The 21,168-nt window shown below is 40.3% G+C and overlaps 2 protein-coding genes and 1 long non-coding RNA gene across 4 annotated transcripts in view; 1 reads left to right on the top strand and 2 right to left on the bottom strand.

Annotated features, from left to right (window-relative positions):
• EPM2A (EPM2A glucan phosphatase, laforin) overlaps window positions 1-11,731 on the bottom strand; it is a 58,657-nt gene extending 46,926 nt beyond the window's left edge. The window contains exon 1 of the mRNA XM_050949849.1: window positions 11,377-11,731. Within this exon, the coding sequence (XP_050805806.1) occupies window positions 11,377-11,638 (262 nt within the window). The 5' untranslated portion in view covers window positions 11,639-11,731. The remainder of the gene's footprint in view (window positions 1-11,376) is intronic.
• On the bottom strand, window positions 7,542-11,090 carry LOC127049341 (uncharacterized). The gene is made up of 2 exons (XR_007773934.1): window positions 9,233-11,090; window positions 7,542-7,753 (listed from the first exon to the last, which is right to left on the bottom strand). It is a non-coding gene; the product is annotated as an uncharacterized LOC127049341 (long non-coding RNA).
• Window positions 11,732-12,047: 316 nt separating the features above from the next.
• On the top strand, window positions 12,048-19,745 carry LOC127049204 (uncharacterized). Of its 2 annotated transcripts, XM_050949762.1 has the most exons (3): window positions 12,048-15,229; window positions 17,699-18,341; window positions 18,375-19,745. In XM_050949762.1, exons 2-3 carry the CDS (start codon window positions 17,967-17,969, stop codon window positions 19,302-19,304), a joined length of 1,305 nt encoding a protein of 434 aa, XP_050805719.1. In that variant the 5' UTR covers window positions 12,048-15,229; window positions 17,699-17,966; the 3' UTR covers window positions 19,305-19,745. The 2 variants fall into 2 exon arrangements, with proteins under 2 accessions (XP_050805719.1, XP_050805718.1); XM_050949761.1 differs by lacking the exon at window positions 12,048-15,229 and having other exon boundaries at window positions 17,060-18,341.
• Window positions 19,746-21,168: the final 1,423 nt, after the last annotated feature.

Raw genomic sequence — 21,168 nt, 5'->3', positions numbered from 1 at the left:
GAATCAGTTTATATGATGTCTTTACTGTCACAATCTCTCATGGGCTGTCCCAAATTATTTAGATACTGTAAAGTGGCAATGCAATGAAAAAGTTCTAGCTACACAGAGCTACATAAATAAGTTTGAAGGAAAGAAGTGATATAGCAATCATTTATAATTCATAAACTACTTTTAATAGCATTTAGCATTGATGTCTCTTAGTTTTTGTCCTCCAGAGCCATTTCAATAATAAAAAGCTGTGGCTCCATAGGGAATAGAACTGCTGACACGTTCTGTTGGACTGTCACAAATAGCTCTATTTGGGGAAAACTCCACAGCTAGAAAATGTATCTGGCCACAACTAGGTGAAGAAACCACTTGTGGTGACTCAAACCATCTGCTCGTGGCCTGCTAAGTCATTCTGTACACCCCGCAGGTAAGATGCTTCTAGATCTACTGAGCTGGCAAGACAAAGCTCCCTGAGAAGGGCTGCTTCGTGACAGACTGGGGAAGAGTGGGCTCCCCTCTGCTTGTTGAGGTAAAACATTGCTGTCATGTTGTCTGTGACAACTAACAGCCTGCTTCCCCTGATCTGTGATAGAAATACTTGGCACAGCTTTTAGTTCTCTGACACTGATGTGTAAAGCTAAGTTCTCTGAGGACCAGAGACCCGGCAGAGAACTAAAATGGGCTCCCTATCCTTGGACCGAAGCATCTGTCTCTAGCATGAAAGTTGGTTGTGGGTGAACAAATGGAATACCTACCTAGGGACTTGAGGACATGGGAGGGCACTCTTATCAGTGAGTCCAATTGATGGCGGTTTGGTGGGTAGATAGATGCCAGTCAGCCCTGCAGAGTTCTGAGTCACAGTCTGACATAGTGAACCATATAGGTGCAAGAGGCCATGTGACTCAGAAGCCTCAAACAGTTTGGTGGTGTGAGCAGCAGACCTATGACAATTGATCGAATTGCCTGGAACGTGGAAGAAAGGACCTGGCTTGAGTTGATTCCAGTGCAGCCCCCATAAACACTACCCTCTGGACTGGGGAGAGGAGATACTTTTGTGTGTTAACAGTTCCAGATCATTGACTGGATCAGGTTAATGCTATGCATTTGCCATTTAGACCAGCCTTTGACAAGCCAGTCATCTAGATAGGGATAAACCTACACTCCTGATCTTAGAAGGAATGCAGCCACTACTGCCATGACTGAGAGCTGATGACAGGTTAAGAGGAACTTAAGGTATGTCTATACTACCCGCCAGATCGTCTATACTACCTGGCGGCAGTCGACTCCCCACTGTGAGGACAGTCAGCTAAGTCGAACTAAGATACTTCGACTTCAGCTATGCAAATAGCGTAGCTGAATTCCACATATTAGTTCGAAACCCACTCCCCAAGTGTAGACCAGCCTTTAGTCACAGTTTATAAGTACCTACATGGGGAACAAATATTTAATAATGGGATCTTCAGTCTAGCAGACCTAAGGCATAACAGAATCCAGTAGCTGGAAGCTGAAGCTAGACAAATTTAGACTGGAAATAAGGCATAAGTTTTTAATTGTGAGGATAATTAACTACTGGAATAATTTACCAGTGATTGTGGTGGATTCTCTATCACTAACAATTTTTTAAATCAAGATTTGATTGTTTTCTAAAAGATCTGCTCTAGGTATATTTTTTTGGGGGAGGACGGGGGGAAGGTTCTATGACCTGTGTTTTACAAGAGGTCAGAGAGATGATCACAATGGTCCCTTCTGGCCTTGGAATCTATGAATAATCACAAAAAGTCAGTATTATGTAGTTTCAAAGTTCCTGCATGTTTTAATCCCCAGGATTTGTTTTTCACTTTTTTTCCTGCTACAACCAGTGTTAAAAAAATTAAATCAACGTTTACACTCACCCCTCTATCCTTGGGGTAAAACAAAAACAAGCACAAATACTCTGTGGAAAAAAGGCCACATACAACTAAAAGGATATATTTTTAAAAGCTCAGGCCACTTTATATATGGATCTTTTTATTTAATCTTGATTGTATTGATTTTTTTTCCTGGGAACAAATGTTGGTTTAATTTTTTAGAAGGTGGCAAATTTTAAAAAAGTTGTGAAATAAAACCCAGCCTGTATAGTGCTCTTCAAGTATTTAATCCATCACATACCATCTACAGACCTCTCTAACCAGTCATGTATGCCTTTCTAATGTAAGAACAAAGAATCTGGGTAAGTTTATGAGCAGATATAGGCTTGACTACTATACATCCTGCCTGAGCACCGCTGCGCTGCAGACCAGGAGCTGCCTGTGTTAAGCGCTTCCCAGACGGAGCCTGCACCTCGCACCCACACCCACAACCCCAACACTCTGGGCCCCAGCCCAGAGCCAAAAACTCCCTCCCAGAGCCCACATCTCTCACCATCTCCTGCTCCCCAACCTCCTGCCTCCTTTTTAAGTATCAGTTTAAACAACCACCACCACTACCACCTGGAATCAGAACTTAAAGACTTACAAGACATACTGCTATATAGTAAACTGATATGAAGCAATCAATGAAAATTAGTTCTCAATCATGTCATAACTAAGTCACAGTGATATTTTAGGTGGACAAGATAAAACACTATATGCTATTGTAAGCTGAAAATGTGGTTGAACAAATTTAGGCTACGTCTACACTACAGCATAAAATCGAAATTACTAAAACCGGTTTTATAAAACCGATATTATAAAATCGATTTTATGCATCCACACTAGGGCACATTAATTCAGCGGTGTGCGTCCATGGTCCTAGGCTACCATCGATTTTCAGAGCGGTGCACTCTGGGTAGCTACATTAAAGGAATGAGACCAATAACTTCGATTTCCGCCCACACTAACCCTAAATCGATATAGTAATATTGATTTTAGGGTTACTCCTCTCGTTGGGGAGGAGTACAGAAATCGATTTTAAGAGCCCTTAAAATCGATTTAAAGTGCCTTGTAGTGTGGATGGGTACAGAGTTAAATCGATTTAACTGTGTAGTGTGGACCAGGCCTTACTGAGAAACTGTGTTTAAATGTAGTCACATAAAAAAAAGGAAAGGATGATTCTGGGGCTGATTTCAAATTGATTCCTATTTACTCATATCAATAATGTTTCTTCACAACTGAAAAGCATTAATATAGCTAACATTTTCTCTCTCAACGAAGCAATAGGTTCTCAGCAAACCATTGTGTATTACACATAATTAGTCAACATTAACATCCAGTTATACTTGATATTCCCTCCCTTACATTACTCATTGAAAAACAAGTTTGGTGTCAGAGGAGAGAATAAAAGCCCACATTGCCTTAAAAAACAAAATAAATTATGCTATTGATTAAATTCCTATGTAGCTGCATTCTGCAACGGTTGAGGGGGGATTTGTTATATACAAGTTAAATGGTGACACCTAGTGGAAGTAATAATCAGCAAGTAAAATATCTACAGTAAAAACAGGGTTGAGAAGGTTTTGTTTTTCTACTTTACATCTGTTTCCCACACCCAGGGTATCAACATATTAGTTTGGGGGAAGGAGGTGATGTGAATTTCACCAGAAAGGAATAATAGGGCAGGGAAGGAAGAATTATTTGCCTGAAATTCTGCTTCCTTAGAGATATCATGAAAGATTCTTACTTGTGCTCTACTGCTACTGTTGCCCTCAAGGATTAAAATAAGACACAAATGGCAATTAGGCATCTAACTACCTTTCACTCCTTTGAAGTTTCCCCTTTCAGAGATTTCTACTAGCCTTCTGCTACAGTGCTGAGAAGAAACCTGCACAAACTGTAGAGTTAAATAAAATTTGACAAGCTAGAGTCACTGAATTCCACACTCTTAACACAGTGCCAGGGATAGCTCAGTGGTTTGTGCCTTAGCCTGCTAAACCCAGGGTTGTGAGCCCACTTCTTAAGGGGACCATTCAGGAATCTGGGGAAAAATCTGTCTGGGGATTGGCCCTGCTTTGAGCACGGGGTTAGATCATATGACCTCCTGAGGTCCCTTCCAACCCCGATATTCTATGATATAAAAATAAATTAATGAGTCCTTAAAAGCAGCACACACTGAGTTCTGCAAACTCAAAAGAATCCCAGACTTCACACATCTTCTTTTGTAACATTCAATCAGCCATTACAGTATGTGTGCTGGCCCCTCCGAGCCAAAAGTGGAGACCACCTATTCCAAGCAGCATGTTTTTTTTTTCCTTGAGTGGGGGAAAATTGAAAGAAGGGAAGCTACAAAAATCAATAAAATAAAAAGTAAAGAGAAGGAAAGATGGGAATGAAACAGCTGAAGAAAAGGAAAGGAGAGCTGGAGAGAGAAAAGCACATGGCAACCATGTAACAGGGAGAAGTTAAAGGGGATTCACCAGTTCATCGCAAGGGGGACTACAGTAAGTTTGGGAACTACTTCTTGATATAGTCCTTTGCTTAACTGCTCAGAACAGAAGAAAACCAAAACTAGTCTTTGAAAATGATTTTGGAACACTGCAATTTTATCTAGACGTTACCCATTAACTCAAAATGGATGGACAGAGTAATTCAAAGCAAATCCCTGCACGATGACTGGTTGAGGGATATAATCAGGCAATTCAAATGCAGCAACTTGTACTATTGCCCGGGCTTGAGTAACTTAACAAGACACCTATTAAGAAGTGGACACAGAATATTGAGACCCGCACCAACAGAATCCAGAGAAAAAATAGAGCAGCGTTCATAGGAGCACTCCCTACTTGGACTGATAGTGCATGCTGAGTAAGATAGTGAGCAGAGCACTGATAAGAGATAGTGACTAAACATACCTAGCAGTGGGAAGCAAGAAATCTCACTGGAGTCTGAAGAGCGACAATTAAACCCATAGGCATGGCTGATCTCAGTACTTTTAACACACCGGGCATATAGGCACTAACACCAGTATCTTGACACTTAACCGATTAGTTTAATGTGAAAGTATACGCTCTTCTCTTCAGTAGCCAACAGAACTAGGCTTTAAAGGACAAAGGATCCACTACCATTTATGGAGTGTTCTTTTTATTCCATACTGAGAGAAGAAGTAGTACATTTTAATGGAAGGAACTCACGCATAGGTCCAAGAGTTGCCAACCCTGCTTGATCGCTCCTGCACTAGAAAAGAGTGTACTCACTATAAATATGCAGTTTGCTTTGTTATTTAAGCTGTAATGTGCCATATGACCGCTACAATTTTCAGACCATTAAATGCTCAAGCCACTTGAAAATTATGAATATATTTTACTTGTTATTTTTTCCATTATTTATATCACTTTATTAACCAACACTAACTACGTCTAACTGAAATTACAAAACTTTTTGAACTGCTTTCAGAAGATGTACATTTCCCAAGACAGAAAAATCCTGCTTCAGTTGCCTAACCCAACTTGGCAGGGGCTGGGATGCTGCAGAGGCAACATGCTCAGCCCCAGACTTTGTAGCATAATTGTTTTAAATAGAATTGTTTTTCAAGGTTTGCCATAAGGCATCAGCTGTTCCTGAAAGCAAGAAAAATGAGAGATCATCAAGATTTCATTTGGAACCCAGAGAATCCCGAGAAAACAAAAGTGGGAAGATTAATGTGAACAAGATTATTTTGGGAAAAACAAAATGTGTTTATTAAGTGCTTTGAGTGTATATTATGTCATTTTATACTAAACATGCCCTGCTCGTTCTCTACTGTTTAAATAACTGAATTCACCAAAAAAAAACCCTATATTAGTATGATGTTAAGACTGAAACTATAAACACAAATATTAGTATTTGTTTCTGGTAGCAGCCACAATATGCTCACACTTTACAAACTGAAAAGGGAACAATCCCTGCTCTAAGGAGCTTTCGATACAAAGGCAGACAGTGTAGAAAGTGCATAGGATATATAGTTATGTGCAAAAATATATATATTTATATGAAACAAACTTTTTCCAAATTACTCCTCCAGTTTATCATTGTCAGCCATCAATTTTTCCATAGGCATCTTGGCAGAGGTGTATATTCAGGAGGGACTTGAACATAAAGAGGGTGACGGCCATAGCGAGCAAGCTCAGCAAAGTAATATAGCTGCAGTAGCCTTATTTTGGCCACGATGCATATTGATTTGTGGTCTAAGCACAAATCTATAAATCTATCTATAATTATAGCTTTGATGCTGGCTGTCTCACTGGCTTGGAAGAACCATTATCTCTGTGTCTCAGTTTCTTCATCTGTAAAATAGTGGTAATACCTACTTATCCTGCAGGAATATTTATGAGGATTAATTAAGTTTATGTTTGCAATATACTTTGAAGATGTAAATAAGTATTATACACAGTATTTTGATGTACATTTTAAGGAACATTATCAGATTAAAATCCTATTTGAAAATAGTTTTCTTACCTACAGCTGTCAATGTGGAACAAACAAGCATTACATCATAACTGATGTGATATAATATGCTATACACTTAACTGGCTGGAAATCCTTTTAGTTGCATAGGAGTGTCTCAGCCCAGCTATTTGTAATCAATAATTCTGCCCACTCCTATAGCACCCCCACTATTGACTGTGAGTATGCCTTCAGAGTTAAAGATATTCTAATAACTGTGTTATAAATGTTTTCCTGAGAATTGGTTCATTTTCACCTTAACAGATGGTATTGAACATTTGACACGTTGATTTATATTTTATAAATCTTTTTTAAAGAAAAGAATCCAGATCTGTTTTTAAACTGTAATTTTTACAACAGAATACAGAGGATCACCAATATAATAGTCAAAGTGTTTATTGATCCATCTTTGACACAGGGGTGTCTTGCAGTCCTTTTTTTAATTATTGGAAGGAAAAAGCCTCTTGTTAAGCTCCTTTCCACACCTTATCATCAAGAACAATGATATCCAGGAATCTGAGGGTTAAAGACACAACCATTTTTGGTGACTGAGAATGGAGGAACCACTCCGATGACTACCATAAAAGCTCAGCAGTATGTTGACAATCCACAGACTGTTTTCAACCTTTGCAGCCAGGCAGGAAGTTCAGATTGCTGAATACTCACCATGATAAAGAAAAAAATTCCATACATGTTAGTCCTGAAAGAGTATTTATGGCAAAAGTAGAACATACTCAGTACACCACCCATTAAACAAGCACCCAGAGATTAACAGAAGCTTTTATATTGTGGTATGTCTGAACTGGACAGCAACTGGGCCTCCATGGTTACATGTAAATTGGTTCAAGACATTTTCACAATGTAAAAGAGAAGGGGGAGAAACATTTCCCAATAAGTACAGGTTAGCCTCACTGCAGCTAAGTTCTATGGGGAGCTGAATGATGGTTTAATAAAATAAAAGGGGTTTTCACTCACCCTAGCTAAATTGGGCTCTTCTGACCAAAATCAGTCACCCAAAAGCCTCACTTGCACATTTCTTGCATGTGCCCTGGGTCCTATCCTGATTATTAGCAGTAAATGATTGTAAAAGTATTGACACAACTGGTGATAAAGTTGCCCCCACTTTCCTAGTGTCTCTTCTCATTCAAGCTCCAGAATAACAACTTCAGACTGACACCAAAGCAAATTTGAAACACTTATCTTTATTGCTTGCCATATACTGTGTAATTTTAGAGTGGAAGTCTGTCGGGCCTTCCTACACACCTTCATTACACACATCATTGATAAGATAATGAGTTATTTTGGACTTGGCCCCTTCTAGAAAAGGGCCTCATTTACTGCTCCTTTGGATGGATGAGAGATTTTGATTTCGTAAGTTCACCTTTCCTGGACTTCTGCAAAAGAAAGAAATTGTCAAAACAGGCTGAGTATGTCTAATTTAGTTGTTATATATAACAAATTTCATTAGTCACATGTCCCAAGTACATCAAAACATCTAAAGTTGTTTTCAAAGACATAAATTAAAAAAGAATATACAGCGAACAATCTATTTATTTTGCTTTCCTTGATATATAATTATGGTATGTGTTCCTCCATTACCTGTATGTGCAGATAACTGAAATTTGATATGTATCCTCCCTAATGTGCAAAGCACAGCTGTATTGTCACTTGCTTCTTCTGTGCACAGAATTAAACTTTAGTAGTTTATACATTTTAAAATACAAGTTGCTTCTTATTTAAAAAGATAATATCCTTCAATGCATCTTTTCCCCTTACACTAAGTCTCAAGCTCCCATCACTGAGAATGCACAGAATCAGATCTTTAGCAGATTAAGCAAACAACTAAGTGCCTATTCTCACTTGTGTCTAAGATATTACAGGGAAAGTCACTGAAACAGTCTAAGGCAATGGTTGTCAAACTGTGGGTCAAGAACCCATTTTAATGGGGTTGCCAGGACTAATGTTAGACTTGCAAGGGCCTGGGGTTGAAGCTGAAGTCTGAGCCCCTCACCCGGGGCTGAAGCCGGAGCTTCAGCTCAGGTTTCAGCCCTCTCCCCCCAAGGGTTCATGTAGTAATTTTTGTTGTCAAAAGGGGGTCGCAGTGCAATGAAGTTTGAGAACCGCTAGTCTACACTACACAGTTAGGTCGACATAAGGAAGTTTATGATGACCTAATTATATCAGTGACTACACCTACAGCCTTCCTCTCACCGATACAAATGCACTTGACCTTAGCTCACAGAGCCGAGTACAACACTGACATCATAACTCCACCCTCCCTGAGAGGCTTAAGTCGGTGTAGTTAGGGTGACACTGTCTGTGTAGACACTGTGCCTTTACATCTGCTGTCTTGTCAATTTCACTGCAGGAGCCATGAAATTGACAAGAAACCACCAGCTCCCCTGGGAGCTGGGGCAGCTTTGGACCCTACTCCTGGCAGGGAGCTAGGGTAACTTCAGATTCTGCTTCTGGCTGGGTACTGGGGCGAGAAGCCCAAGCGCCCCCCCCTGCCCCATTCCCCAGTGGTCAGAGGCCCTGGCTGCTTCCACCTGGCTCCTGGTGGGGAACAGGAAGAAGAGGGGGAAGCCCACTGGAAGCCCATGGAAGACCAGACTCTCAGCTCCCCACACTGCCCCTGAGGTCAGCGGAAGCTCTCCTGGTGAGGACGCACACCACCAACACAAAGAGACTAGTGTGGACATGCACCACCACAGGTTTGTATTGTAAATATAATCTAAGGGAAGTGAAAGTTCCTCTAAAAACTATATTGCCTAAAGCACTAGAAAATGCTGCAGGGAACTGGCAGAACAGAAAAAGTAATGTAATATGTCGTTTCCAATTCTGCCCTTGATTATTGTAATGGAAAAGCTCACCAGCTACAAAAGGCCACCACGCTAGACCAGATGTTCAATTCATTTTAAAAAATTTAATGAATCCTGGGCTTGAAGCAGGAATTACTGGGTATAATTCTATGGCCTGTGTTGGGTCAGATGAGATGATCATAATCTTCCCGTTTCATTAAAACTCTATGAATGCACAAAGTGGAAGAAAAAATATATGGAAGAATGACAAATGGAATTGTTTCTGGTGGTCTTAAAAATCTAGAAAACAGGATGCTTTATCTGACTTTTCTGTTACCAATTTAAAAGGAACAAGATTGCACATAACCGAAATCCTAGAAAATCCTCTGTGGATACATAATTCAACTATTCTATGTCTACAAGAAAAAAGTAGAAGCTGCAATTCTAATACCTTCAAGAAGATGAGCACCAAAATCCTTCCACTTTATAAAGAAAAACCCACATTTTTCAAGCAATCAGATTGTTGATAAAGGCAGAAAGGCTTTACTACTACCATACCACGTATTTTCTGGATTCCTCAATAAAGACAGAATCCTTAAAGTTGCCTGATAAGAAAGAAAGCTCCTACTGTATTCTCTGGACTCTGAACCAATCTCAGAGTTTCACATAATATACAAGAGAAAAATACTGAGAAGCTTACTGCCTCTGAACTAAACTTTCCTTGACAAGAAAAATAAAGCTGCAGGTTTGCTCCAAAGAAAGCTGAGCCAGCTACATTGACATACTTATATATTTTTGGGGCAGACTGCTGTAACCCTGTTGGATAAAATCTGAGCCACAGTGACAGTTTTATTAGAATGGGGCTCTACATAAATACTGATTACCAGGGAAGTATATTTCTTATAAATTGAGAGATTTATTCAGGTCAAACACTGAGCTTAGTGATCTACTATGTTACTATAATCCCATCTTTTATCAGTGTCTGGCTTCTTCAGCTCTTCAAGGAAGAGCTCTCTCTGTAAAAACAGCTAGCACATTTTGGGTGCTATCACAGCACAAATAATAATTACAAAATGATTAAACAATTCAGTCAAATGATTGTTTGATGGAAAGCTATATTTTTTTATATGCCATGGGGTTATAATTAGCAGTTTGACTTGTGTTATGTTAGGTAGCAAATTTTACGCTATGTGCTGATTTCCTTCTGTAAAAAGTAAACTTTGTGATAAAGCTCTTAACAGATTGATTTCTCTTGGCCTTTGTACTGGACACACACTGAATACTTTGTGATGTACATAAGGGATCAGCAAGTGTGAAAAATCAAGATGGGGGTAATAAGAGCCTATATAAGAAAAAGATCCAAAAATTGGGACATCTGGTCACCCTAGGTGTACAGCGGACGGTGTTTTACCATTATACAAGTGGTTGCACATGGTTCTCTTTCTTGAGACCTTTCATTGACAGTATATGCCAATAAATGCAAATTTAACTTCTTCATTGCTGAATAGCTTGTTCACACGTGCAAAACAAGAGGTATGAAACGCATCCCAATAAAGGGATTACAGAGTGCTGATGCCCACCCAAAATCTGTAATTTTTCCCTCTCCTTCCTTATTACTAGGCACACAGGGCACCTCTACACTACAGCGGCAAAGCTGTGCCCCTACAGCGCGGTAGTGCAGATGCCTCCTGTATGGGGGAAAGGGGGTTTCCGTCGCTGTAGTTAATCCACAGGTGATTGGAAGACTTCGCCCTGCAGCGATCGAGCCGGCCCAGCACCCTTAAAGCGTAGCACAGCGTGACACTGCTCGCAGCCCGGAGCGAAACAGCGAGGTCATGTTAGTCTTTCGGTGCAATTAGGCCTTAGGTTAGAAATCGGGATTGCTGTTGGGTGCCCGCCCCCCGCCGGAGCTGCTCACCCCAGGCCGAGCGGGGGAGATGGGTCTGAGGGCAGGCGGAGGGGGAGCAGCGGGAGGACGCCGCAGAGCTCGGTGTGGGTGTCCGGGGGGAGGGGCGGAAGGAGGCCCCAAGCTCCCTAGAACCGAAACACAACGGGAGCGGCCCGGCGGCGGGCAGCGCCCCCTCCCGCAAAGCGGCTGCTCTCAGCGGGTCCGGACTGGCTGAGCCCCCGCCCACGGGCCAAGCAGCAGCAGCCCGGGGCAGGGGCCAGCAGAGAGCGCGGGAGGGGGGATCCCGGCGGCCGCGCCCCGCCGCTACCTTCCCAGACGGTGTCGGCGCCCCGGCGCTGCAGGAACTTGTACCAGAAGGTGCCCGCGGCCTCCTCGTCCGGCAGCGCCGCCTCCGCCAGCCACAGCGCGGGCTCCTGGGCGGGGAGCGGGGCCGCCGGGCGCGCGGGCCTCATGGGCAGCGCGCGCTGCGGGTCCCAGTGGCCCAGCTCCGGCCGCGAGCCGGCCACCAGGAGCACCACGCCCCCCTCGGCCAGCCCGGCCGGCAGCACCACCCCGAAGCGGAACAACATGGCAGCGACCGGGCCGCTCCCAGCCGGGTGATTTATCACCTCCCGGCCACCAGGGGGACAACACAGACACGGCTTACTTCCGGTGTATGTCGTCATCACGTAAACGCGTGGCACGCTGGCAAACGGGCGCCAGGCATGGAAGGGGGATATCACGTGACTCGCAGAGCGTTCGGGTGCCGTGCCTCATGCGCATGCTCAGGCTGGAAGTGTGGGCGTGAGCGCGTTTAGGGTGTTGGGGGGAGGGCGAAGGGGGAGGGACTCCTGGGCGCGCGGGTCTGGCGCTGCCTGTGCGCAGTTCAGCTCTGTGAAACTGGCTGGTGCCAACCGTCTGTGCAACAGATACTGAGCTGCGGTGGGTGATTGCAACCTGGTACCCACCCCAGGGGAGGGCTAACACCTGCCTTACTCCGGGAGAGTTCGGCCACACCGCCCACTACGGTGGAGAAATAATCAACAGGATAACAGGGGTCGCAACAGGGACAACACGGTTCAGCTCTGCTCATAATGATCACCTTTACTAGCAAACCAAACAGCAATCTAGCAAAGGAGAGAGAGATCTAGCATTTGGATTACTTGCATGATATCTTCTGGAAAAATCCTCTGTTAGTCATCATCCGGATACACCATTGTTGTCATCCTGCCATCTGCCCTTCAGGGCATGCAGATTGGGATATAGCTTTTATAATGTGTTAGGTTCATATATATTTAAGGAGGTTTTAACCTCTTTTCCTTACTTGAACCTCCAAAACCCACTACTTTGGGGTGCCCCATTTTCCATAGGTCAACTTGTGAGTTTCCCATTATTAACATTTACGTCACCTTATCATCATAGTATTAGGCAGTTTACCTTAAGGAAGTCTCTAACATTTCACCCTAGCTACTAATGGTCATCTCTCCTAGACACAACTATCCAAACAGAATTATTTTCAAAATATCAGTATATCACAAACAACCACAAGCTCAGCAAGTTTATTATTAACTTACTTATGCTAATTTAACCTTTTAAAATTAGGATAGCTAACTTATCCTAAGGTCTAATTTGGCTAAGATAAATATTTTACAAGCCTATATCTTCAGTATACCTGATGTCTTTTATCCTTGGCTACCGACCACATAGTTAAAGGGTTTCAACAAAGATTTGAGCAAGCTCAAACAAATAATACCTATTCCTTTCCTCATATAGAAAGAAACTGGTTTTGTAACCAACTACCTTTTTTAATATAGCATTGCTCACATTACTGTTTATACTATAGAATCTGTAAGACTCCAGTAGAGGTTAGGTCCCCATTGTGCTAGGTGTTGTACAGACAAAGAGAGAGTGTCTACACAGAGTAGCTTACAGTTTAAGGCCCCAATCTTGCAAACACCTACTCACACTAGAAGTGTTTGCAGGATTGGTGCCTGTGGAGAATGCTAGGTAATGTGTTCAGTTAGTATTATTTATATACGGAGTTATAGGGGAAGCGAGGCCTGTGGTTGGACATGAGACAGTGAGGTAAGATCTGAGGACTCTGTAAATGCATTTTGTTTGCTAGGAACCATCTTGGAATGTTCAGTTGAATTCCAGCAGGTGGGCAAGGACCATTGGAAGAGAGAAAGTACACTTTATATGTATATATCTATCCTATACCTAAAACACACACTCTTTTAGGAGGAGTGCAAATGTATTTGTCTAATTTATATGTTTGATTTTAGATGCATAAATTAATTGGACAGCACTACCCAGAATCAAAGAAAGATTCTTTGCAGAAAATTTCAGCAACCATTATTTGTTTTTTTAAAGAAACACCACAAAGTGAACTCAGGGATTTAAAATATGATATTAAAATTATTATGCTAATAATAGGAAACTAACACTATTGAACTGCCTAAACCAATAAATGAGGCACAGACCCAACTCCTGTAATTAAAGTCTAACTGTATGACTTAACTGTTTCAGATCTCTGTTTGCTCTAATCTAATGATACCACAATAACAGAGAAAAGAAGTGGAGAATTTAGCTTTTATATGTGATGTCTGGGGGAAGACTATTAAGCAAGTTAAGAAGCTGGTTATCACATAAAACTCTGTTGATAAAGAGAACAACAATGTTTTGGAGCTATTGCATAGCAGAAATAATAACTCCAGAGGTTACTGTAACTGTTTGCTGCTGGTTTATGATGTAAGAGTGTATTTTGTGCAGGATAGATTATAAAAATTATGGCAAAAATATCCATTTTAGTAGGTGCACTTAATCTTGAGATTTATACTGTGATATTAGATAGGGCTAAACACCAGGGATTGTTATTAGTATTATTTAAAAGCAGGGCCGGCTCTAGGCACCAGCTCAGCAAGCAGGTGCTTGGGGTGGCCAAGGGGAAGGGGCGGCATGTCGGGCTCTTCGGTGGTAATTCGGTGACGGGTCCCTTGGTCCCTCTCGAAGGGAAGGACCTGCCACAGAATTGCTGCCGAAGAAGAAAGTGGCGCGGGGGAGCTACTGCTGAAGTGCTGCCGATCGTGGCTTTTTTTTTTTTTTCCCGCCGCTTGGGGCAGCAAAAACCCTGGAGCCAGCCCTGTTTAAAAGGAAGCATAGGGTAGTATGAATACGCAGTAACATGTTTATAGAGTAAATAATTTGCTACTGTTGTGAGTTTGTATTTGATTTTCCAGAAGCCTGTATCTGTAATGAAATGCCAAATTTAACATAGATATTGCAGGACTGTTAAAATCACGATGAAAATATCCAGCCAATTTGAATTTTTATGTACAGGGGATGTAAGTCATAGCAAGAGCTGGTGATAAAACTTTCTCCTTAAGAGTCTATCTCAAGACTTAAATCAAATCCTAACGGCTTTAATCAAACTGAATTATTTTTACATTATATTGACCTAGCTGAGATCATGGCAAAGGCCATCTGAGCTCATTGGGCTCAGTTGTGCAAAGCTTATATGATGTTACTGGTTGTTTGTGAAGATGTAAGAAATTATTGAATAAGTTATACTGTGTCTGCATATGCTAGTTTATAAAGCATTATAGTACTATAAAGACATTTGCTACCTTGTTTTGAAGGCTTTAATCATAAGGCTAGCATTTACCACAGTACCGCAGGAACACAATGAGATGTCTTGGAGGTGCTAATACTCCCTTTTCTTTTTAACATCTAAGCTGTTTCTCTTTGTTTCCTTGACTTGATACGAAAAGATGTGATTCATTTTCAAAACCAAGTCTAGTCTAGAGATTAAATGAACTGTGGCAGCAATAACTTTGCTCATCTAATTTAAAACAGTTACACTGTTACCATATTGAAACACACTGGGGTATTCTTGGTAAAACACGAATTGCTAAAAACCTTTCCCTTGGGCAATATCATTTATAATTTATATAAAATAACATTCATCTTTTTAACGTTGCCTTTATGACCTTTTTCACACAATCACACCAGTTTGTAGTTCTCTTACTTATACTTTCTTGATATTTGTTTTTACTAGTGATTTTATGAAGAGGTAGTAATTAATGCTATATGGACCTGATCAAAGCCAATTGAAGTCAATGGAAGGATGCCCCATTGGACTTCAGTGGGTATTGGAGGATGACCACCAAAAAAAAAAAAAAGTAATTACTTATTCATAATGCAGCATATTGAAATACATTGTTCAGTACTTATTAAAGCTGGAGATGGTCAAAAAATCTTAAAGTATTTAATAGTGCCAGGGTTGAGTGTATTCTTAGTACTTGAACTGAGATACCACAGGGGGTCCACAAAAGACTACCTCAGTTGGGGGTAGGATGGAGGCCAGAGTCATAACTCTCATCCCCGCCTACTTTGACCAACATAGCTGACCCCAGACAGGGATGAGAATAGTTGTATGTTAATTGCAAAAGCAGCCTTGAGTCTAGGAGATCCTTCCAGTCAAGTATTTCTCTACAAGTGTCACTACAGTAATGGGCAAAAAAAAGTGGAAGTGATACATTATAAAGATTCCCAATATAGAAAGAAGATATAACCACCGTAGACTATTAAAAATGTCTGTAAAGGCAATACTGTCTAGTGGTTTCAAGTAGGGATGGTGTGAGGACTCAGAACTCTGGGGTTTTACTCTTTGCTCTGCTGCATGTGAACTTTGGTAAAAATTGTACTTCTTACAGAAGTCACAGCCCAGAAGGAGAGGGTCTATGGGGGCTTTAAGCCACTTATGCATCATCCCATCCTGGGCTGCTTTGGGTGTTGGACATGCCCTCTGCTGTAACTTAAAAGCCCAGAGGGCCTGTACAAGCTATGAAGGTTTTCCCAAGTACCCTGTGGGCTACAGAACTGCATGATGCAAACTCGTTCCCCAAGATGTCCTCCAGCAACATCCCATATATCAGGGATTGCAAAGACATCCCCATGGCTTTCTTCTGCAGTGCTTTCACTAAGGCAATTCTCCTTGGCCGAGTACAGGACTTTTGGGGCCCCCTTACACCATTCTGACCCTTTAACCTCATTGAAGGGGCTGGAATGGAGGTGAGGATCTCACTCACAGGGTTTATACATACCACTTATCTATCTCAGAGGGGTGTTGAGCAGGGTGGATAAAAATCAATGATTTTTTTAAAAATTGGATTATTTTATTTAAATCGGATTTTTTTTGATAAAATGCTTTTTGAGGAAAAAACTCATCTAAAGATAGTTTTAATTAAGATACATTATAGCTCAAAAATATCTCATCATGGAATAGGGATTATAAATTCTAATCCTATAGTATGAGACAATATATCCATGTAATGTTTAAGAAAAGTTTTGTAAATGAGTTCCAATAGTTCATGGAATAGGGACACAACCTTATAGCATTCCAAGGGCTTCTGTATAGATTATTCAGGTTAATCTTTCTATCTACCCAATGGAACCCAGTGCTCAGTCTAGAAGAAACCATCAGAGATGCTTAGTTTTGCAGTTCTTCAACTGTGGATTTGTGTCTCCAGAGATAACAAGCTTGTTAACAGCAAAAATGTTTTTAAATAAATAAATAAATAAATATAGAGAGGTGAGAAATAACAGACCTCAACCCTATTGTCCTTCTGCAAATTTGCGTACACAGAGTCAATCCCTTACCTCTCTGTAAAAGTGCAAAGTTTCAAAAAGTTCAATGAATAGAAGATTGTTGAGGGCGGAATAGATCTGGACAAGGAGAAGAAGTCTGGAGCTAAATGTGAGAAGGGAGGGACAGGCAGTAGAAACAAAAGTGAAATTATTTGAGCAGCATATTCCACAAGTCTTGAGGTCTTTCTGAGTTTAGCCTTCATTGATTTGAGATCTACCATGCCATTCTCTCACTAGAAGGAAAAACCTATAATGGCAGCAGGCCATAAAAGAGACCCAGTTCGGGAATATTTTAATGAAGTTCCTCTACCAGTGGGTAAGACAGCCATGCATAAAAAATGCAAAGCGAGCAACAAAGAAATGCAAGGTCTGGTTGCAGGGCTGGCTCCAGCGTTTTTGCTGCTCCAAGCAGCGAAAAAAAATAAAAAGCCATGATCGGCTGCAGCTCTACCGCCAGCGCTTCATTCTTCAGCGGCAATTCAGTGACAGGTCCTTCCCTCTGAGAGTGACTGAGGGACCCGCCTCCAAATTGCCACCAAAGATGTGCCACCCCTTTCCGTTGGCTGCCTCAAGCACCTGCTTGTTGCGCTGGTACCTGGAGCCGGCCCTGCCTGGTGCCCAAATGAAACAATGTCATCAGAAGTGTTCCTTCTCCGGAGGAAGCTGCGTTGAAGATGATGAAAGGAACGTATCTGAACATGCAGAATCTTCAAGTTAGATTGACACCCCCCACCCCACCCCCAGTGTAGCCTTAAGGACTGCCTGTCTTCCTTCTGGACTATTCTTGAATTCTCATGTTTGAGCAAAAAATATAGTTGTTACTCTATGGTACTAAATTTTAGATGCAGTTGTGATAAAAAATAAATAGCTGAAATAGGCAGATCTTCCTTTTACAATTTCACCTTTAAAATAGTACTGAGTGTCAGTGAATGCAATGAGTAATACTAAATGAGCAGTATGGTAATAATAATTAAATAACTACATTGACTTATTTTGTTTAGGAGAATCCATCCTCAACATACAGGATTCTGAAGACTATCCACCTTCAAGATCACCATCATTTTCTATAGTTTCAGAGTTATCTGCTAATGATAGTGTTTCAGTCACATTGTGTATGTCACATAGCCACAGAATATCACCTGTAGCAAAAAATGAATTAAAAAAATCTCCATCATCCATGGATACATTTGTGATAAGAACCAGCAGATTCTTAAAAGAAATAATGAAAAAATTGCCCGGTTTGTTTATGCAACAAACTCTTCCTTCCGTATGATTGAGAACCCACACTTCATTAACATGGTTCAGTTATTAAGACCAGGGTACAGTCCACCCGACAGAGCAGATGTTGCAGGCAAATTGCTAAATAAAGTCTATGAAAGAGAAACTGAGCAGTACGCAAAAGGTCTAGAGGATAAAATTGTTAACCTGAGTCTTGATGGGTGGAGCAATGTCCACAGTGATGCTGTTGTATGTGCTTGTGTGACAACAGAAGAAGGGAATGTTTTCCTTACAGAAACAATTGATACATCAGGAAATGCACACACAGCAGAATACTTACAAGAAGTGGCAGTAAAAGCTATAACAAACTGTGAAAAAAAATTCAAATGTCTAGTATGCAGCTTGGTCACAGACAATGCTGCAAATGTATCCAAGATAAGAAGAAATTATTTTGAAGAGAGTCCCAACCTAACAACATACAATTGCAGTGCTCATTTGATGCACCTCCTAGCCAAAGACTTCAGTGTTCCAGAAATAAAGATTAATGTTGTTGAAATTGCAAAATACTTCTGTAACAACCACTTTGCAGTAGCTGCTCTGAAAAAAGTGGGAGGAACCAAGCTAACTCTCCCACAAGACGTGCAATGGAACTCCCTAGTGGACTGTTTTGAGCACCGTATCAAGAAGAGGCCTAATCTGATGACAGTTTGTGAACAAACTCGTGAAAAAATAGATAGCACTGTCACAGTCAAAGTTCACAACATTGGGTTTAAGAGAAATGTTGAACAAGTGCTGAGAACACTGAAGCCTATTTCTGTAGCCTTGAACAAAATGCAGGGAAATAGCTGTTTTATTGCTGATGCTGTTGAAATTTGGAAGGAACTGAGTGAGATCTTAAAAATAGAAATATGGAATGACAGAGCTAAATTACAAGCATTAAACAAACAAATGGGACAAGCACTATCTCCAGCTCATTTTCTTGCAAATATTCTGAATGCTCGGTACCAGGGTAAAATATTAACTGTTGAAGAAGATGAGTTGGCTATGACATGGACATCCAACAATCTTTCCTCCATAATGCCAACTATAATAAACATCAGAGCTAAGGGTGAACGTTTCAAGAAATATATGTTTGCCGATGATGTTTTAAAGAAAGTCACACCAGTGAACTGGTGGAAGTCACTTAAGCACTTGGATTCAGAGACTGTTGAAATGATAATCTCACTTTTAACAACAGTAGCTTCTTCTGCCAGTGTAAAAAGAATATTTTCTTCCTTTGGACTAATTCATTCTAAACTGAGAAATTGTTTGGGACCTGAAAAAACAGGAAAGCTTGTTTTTCTTTTCCAGATTATGAACAAACAGGAAAATGAAGGTGAAGATAACTGAGTTAGCTGCAGAAGCCAATATTTTAAGTTTCTTGTGTTGACCTGACTGACATAGTTGATTTAATTTTTGTTTTTTTAAGAAATATATTTCATTTAACTATTTTAGTTAAAAAGTTTTAACAAAAACAAACCTGATTTTAAAATTCTTGAATGTATAACTAAATTCAAAAATTCATATACTTATTTTGTTAAATTATTATATGCTTGCTATTGAAGAAAAAAATCCATAATGCATAACGTTGTTGTTTTAGTTAAATAAAACAAGTTAAATGTCTGTCCGATGATGTTCTCCTCCCAATACAGCATGGCAAGAAAATCCTCCAAATATTAATGATTTACCTGTTGAATTGGAGATAGTTCACCTTCTAATGACTTCATAAATATCTGCTTCAATTACATTTAGTAAATGAAATAACCAAACAATTATTCATTTTCTGATATAGCTGTAAAACTAATCTGAAAAGTTTTCAAAATAAATCACAAAAAAAATGTATAGTGTGTACCTTCTAAAAATGAAACCTACATCTATCTCTGAGTTGTGAAGACTATGTATTAAGGTTATAGCAACCAAGAAGAATGCACTTTTATGTAGAAATCCATGATTAAATCGAGTCTTCCTGATTAGTGATTTAAATCAGTTTGATTTAAAACAAATCCACCCTGGTGTTGAGACTTAATTAGTGTTTGCAAAGTACTTTGAAATCCTCAGGTGAAAGGTGCTGCAGAACAGTAAGTGCAAATTATTATTACAAAGTCAATCTAATTATAACAACTGGGGTCTTAAATTAACCTGTTACTACCCCATGTAATGTCAAGCTTCCCATTAAGCATGAATCTTAGAAGAAAAAAAGATTCAGTTTGAAATGAGGCACAAAACAAAACAACAACATATTTGGCTGTATGTGACATCAAAACACTATTCCATTAGTTATATGAAGGAGTGAGTGACCCAAAGTTAACGTGACACACACCATGTGAGTGTTTACAAAGAAAAAATGTTTCCTTTGTAGAAACAAACCTAATATAAACCTTTCATTTTTCAAAAACAAACACAAACCATAGTAACAGACCTGCAATGGTACTCAATTAATGTAGTATCTGTAACAGTGCATAGTTGCAGTGTCCTTAGGAATGAGTGCACTTCAGCAACTTATACCAGTTGGCAGAAAATTCCCTATATTTTACCTTCCTGTCACTTGCTTTAAGAGTTATTGCTTAGTTTTCACTATTATGTGGGGTTCTCTGTTGTAAATGCATTATGCATAACCAACAACACTTCAAGAAGTCCAAACAGCAGAGGGCAAAACATTAGGCACTGAATCATCTGGAAGATCTGAGTTTTACTTTAAGTAATATTAATTGTGCTTCATTTGCCTTCTTTAGAATAATGGTGGCTGCAATTTTGTGTTTTGAATTCAGGAACAAACCAAAATCCCCACTGTTGTATAAAAGGGGAGGTGGGGCATGGGAGTGCCATGGTCAGTTTCCAAGCAACCATGGGAAACAGAGTGAAATTAGAAAAAGATGATTTTCACTATGCTCTCCAGCACCCAATGTTATGCTTTTAGCATAGCTACAGCTCCATAGTTTTATTGGAAGTTATAATGGTATTAGAAAAATGAAAGGGATTATGTATAGATGGGAATATGCTTGAGACTAGATCCAGCTGACCCCATTGTAATAATTAATATAGCAGCTGTAACCCATTTCCTGCTCAAAAATTAAAGTTAATAATAGTAATAATAATAGTGGTAGCAGGAGGGGGAGAAGAGTCAGGCTTCCCCTGTACCTCCTGGATCATTTAACTGTGTTTCCATCAATCCTTGTAAAAAGGGGAGGAAATGGTGTGGAGGAGGGAAATATAG

The sequence above is a fragment of the Gopherus flavomarginatus genome, chromosome 4 (assembly GCF_025201925.1).
Source record: "Gopherus flavomarginatus isolate rGopFla2 chromosome 4, rGopFla2.mat.asm, whole genome shotgun sequence".
NCBI classification, from domain to species: domain Eukaryota; kingdom Metazoa; phylum Chordata; order Testudines; family Testudinidae; genus Gopherus; species Gopherus flavomarginatus.
Note: the sequence above shows the minus strand (reverse complement) of the source record. Positions and strands in the feature narration are given on the sequence as shown.

Excerpts from the sequence above, each read along its gene's own strand:
- LOC127049204 (XM_050949762.1), top strand. The coding sequence starts at position 17,967 with ATGATTGAGAACCCACACTTCATTAACATGGTTCAGTTATTAAGACCA. Across the intron at positions 18,342-18,374 it reads TCACAGACAATGCTGCAAAT|AGTCCCAACCTAACAACATA; the intron begins GTATCCAAGATA and ends TATTTTGAAGAG.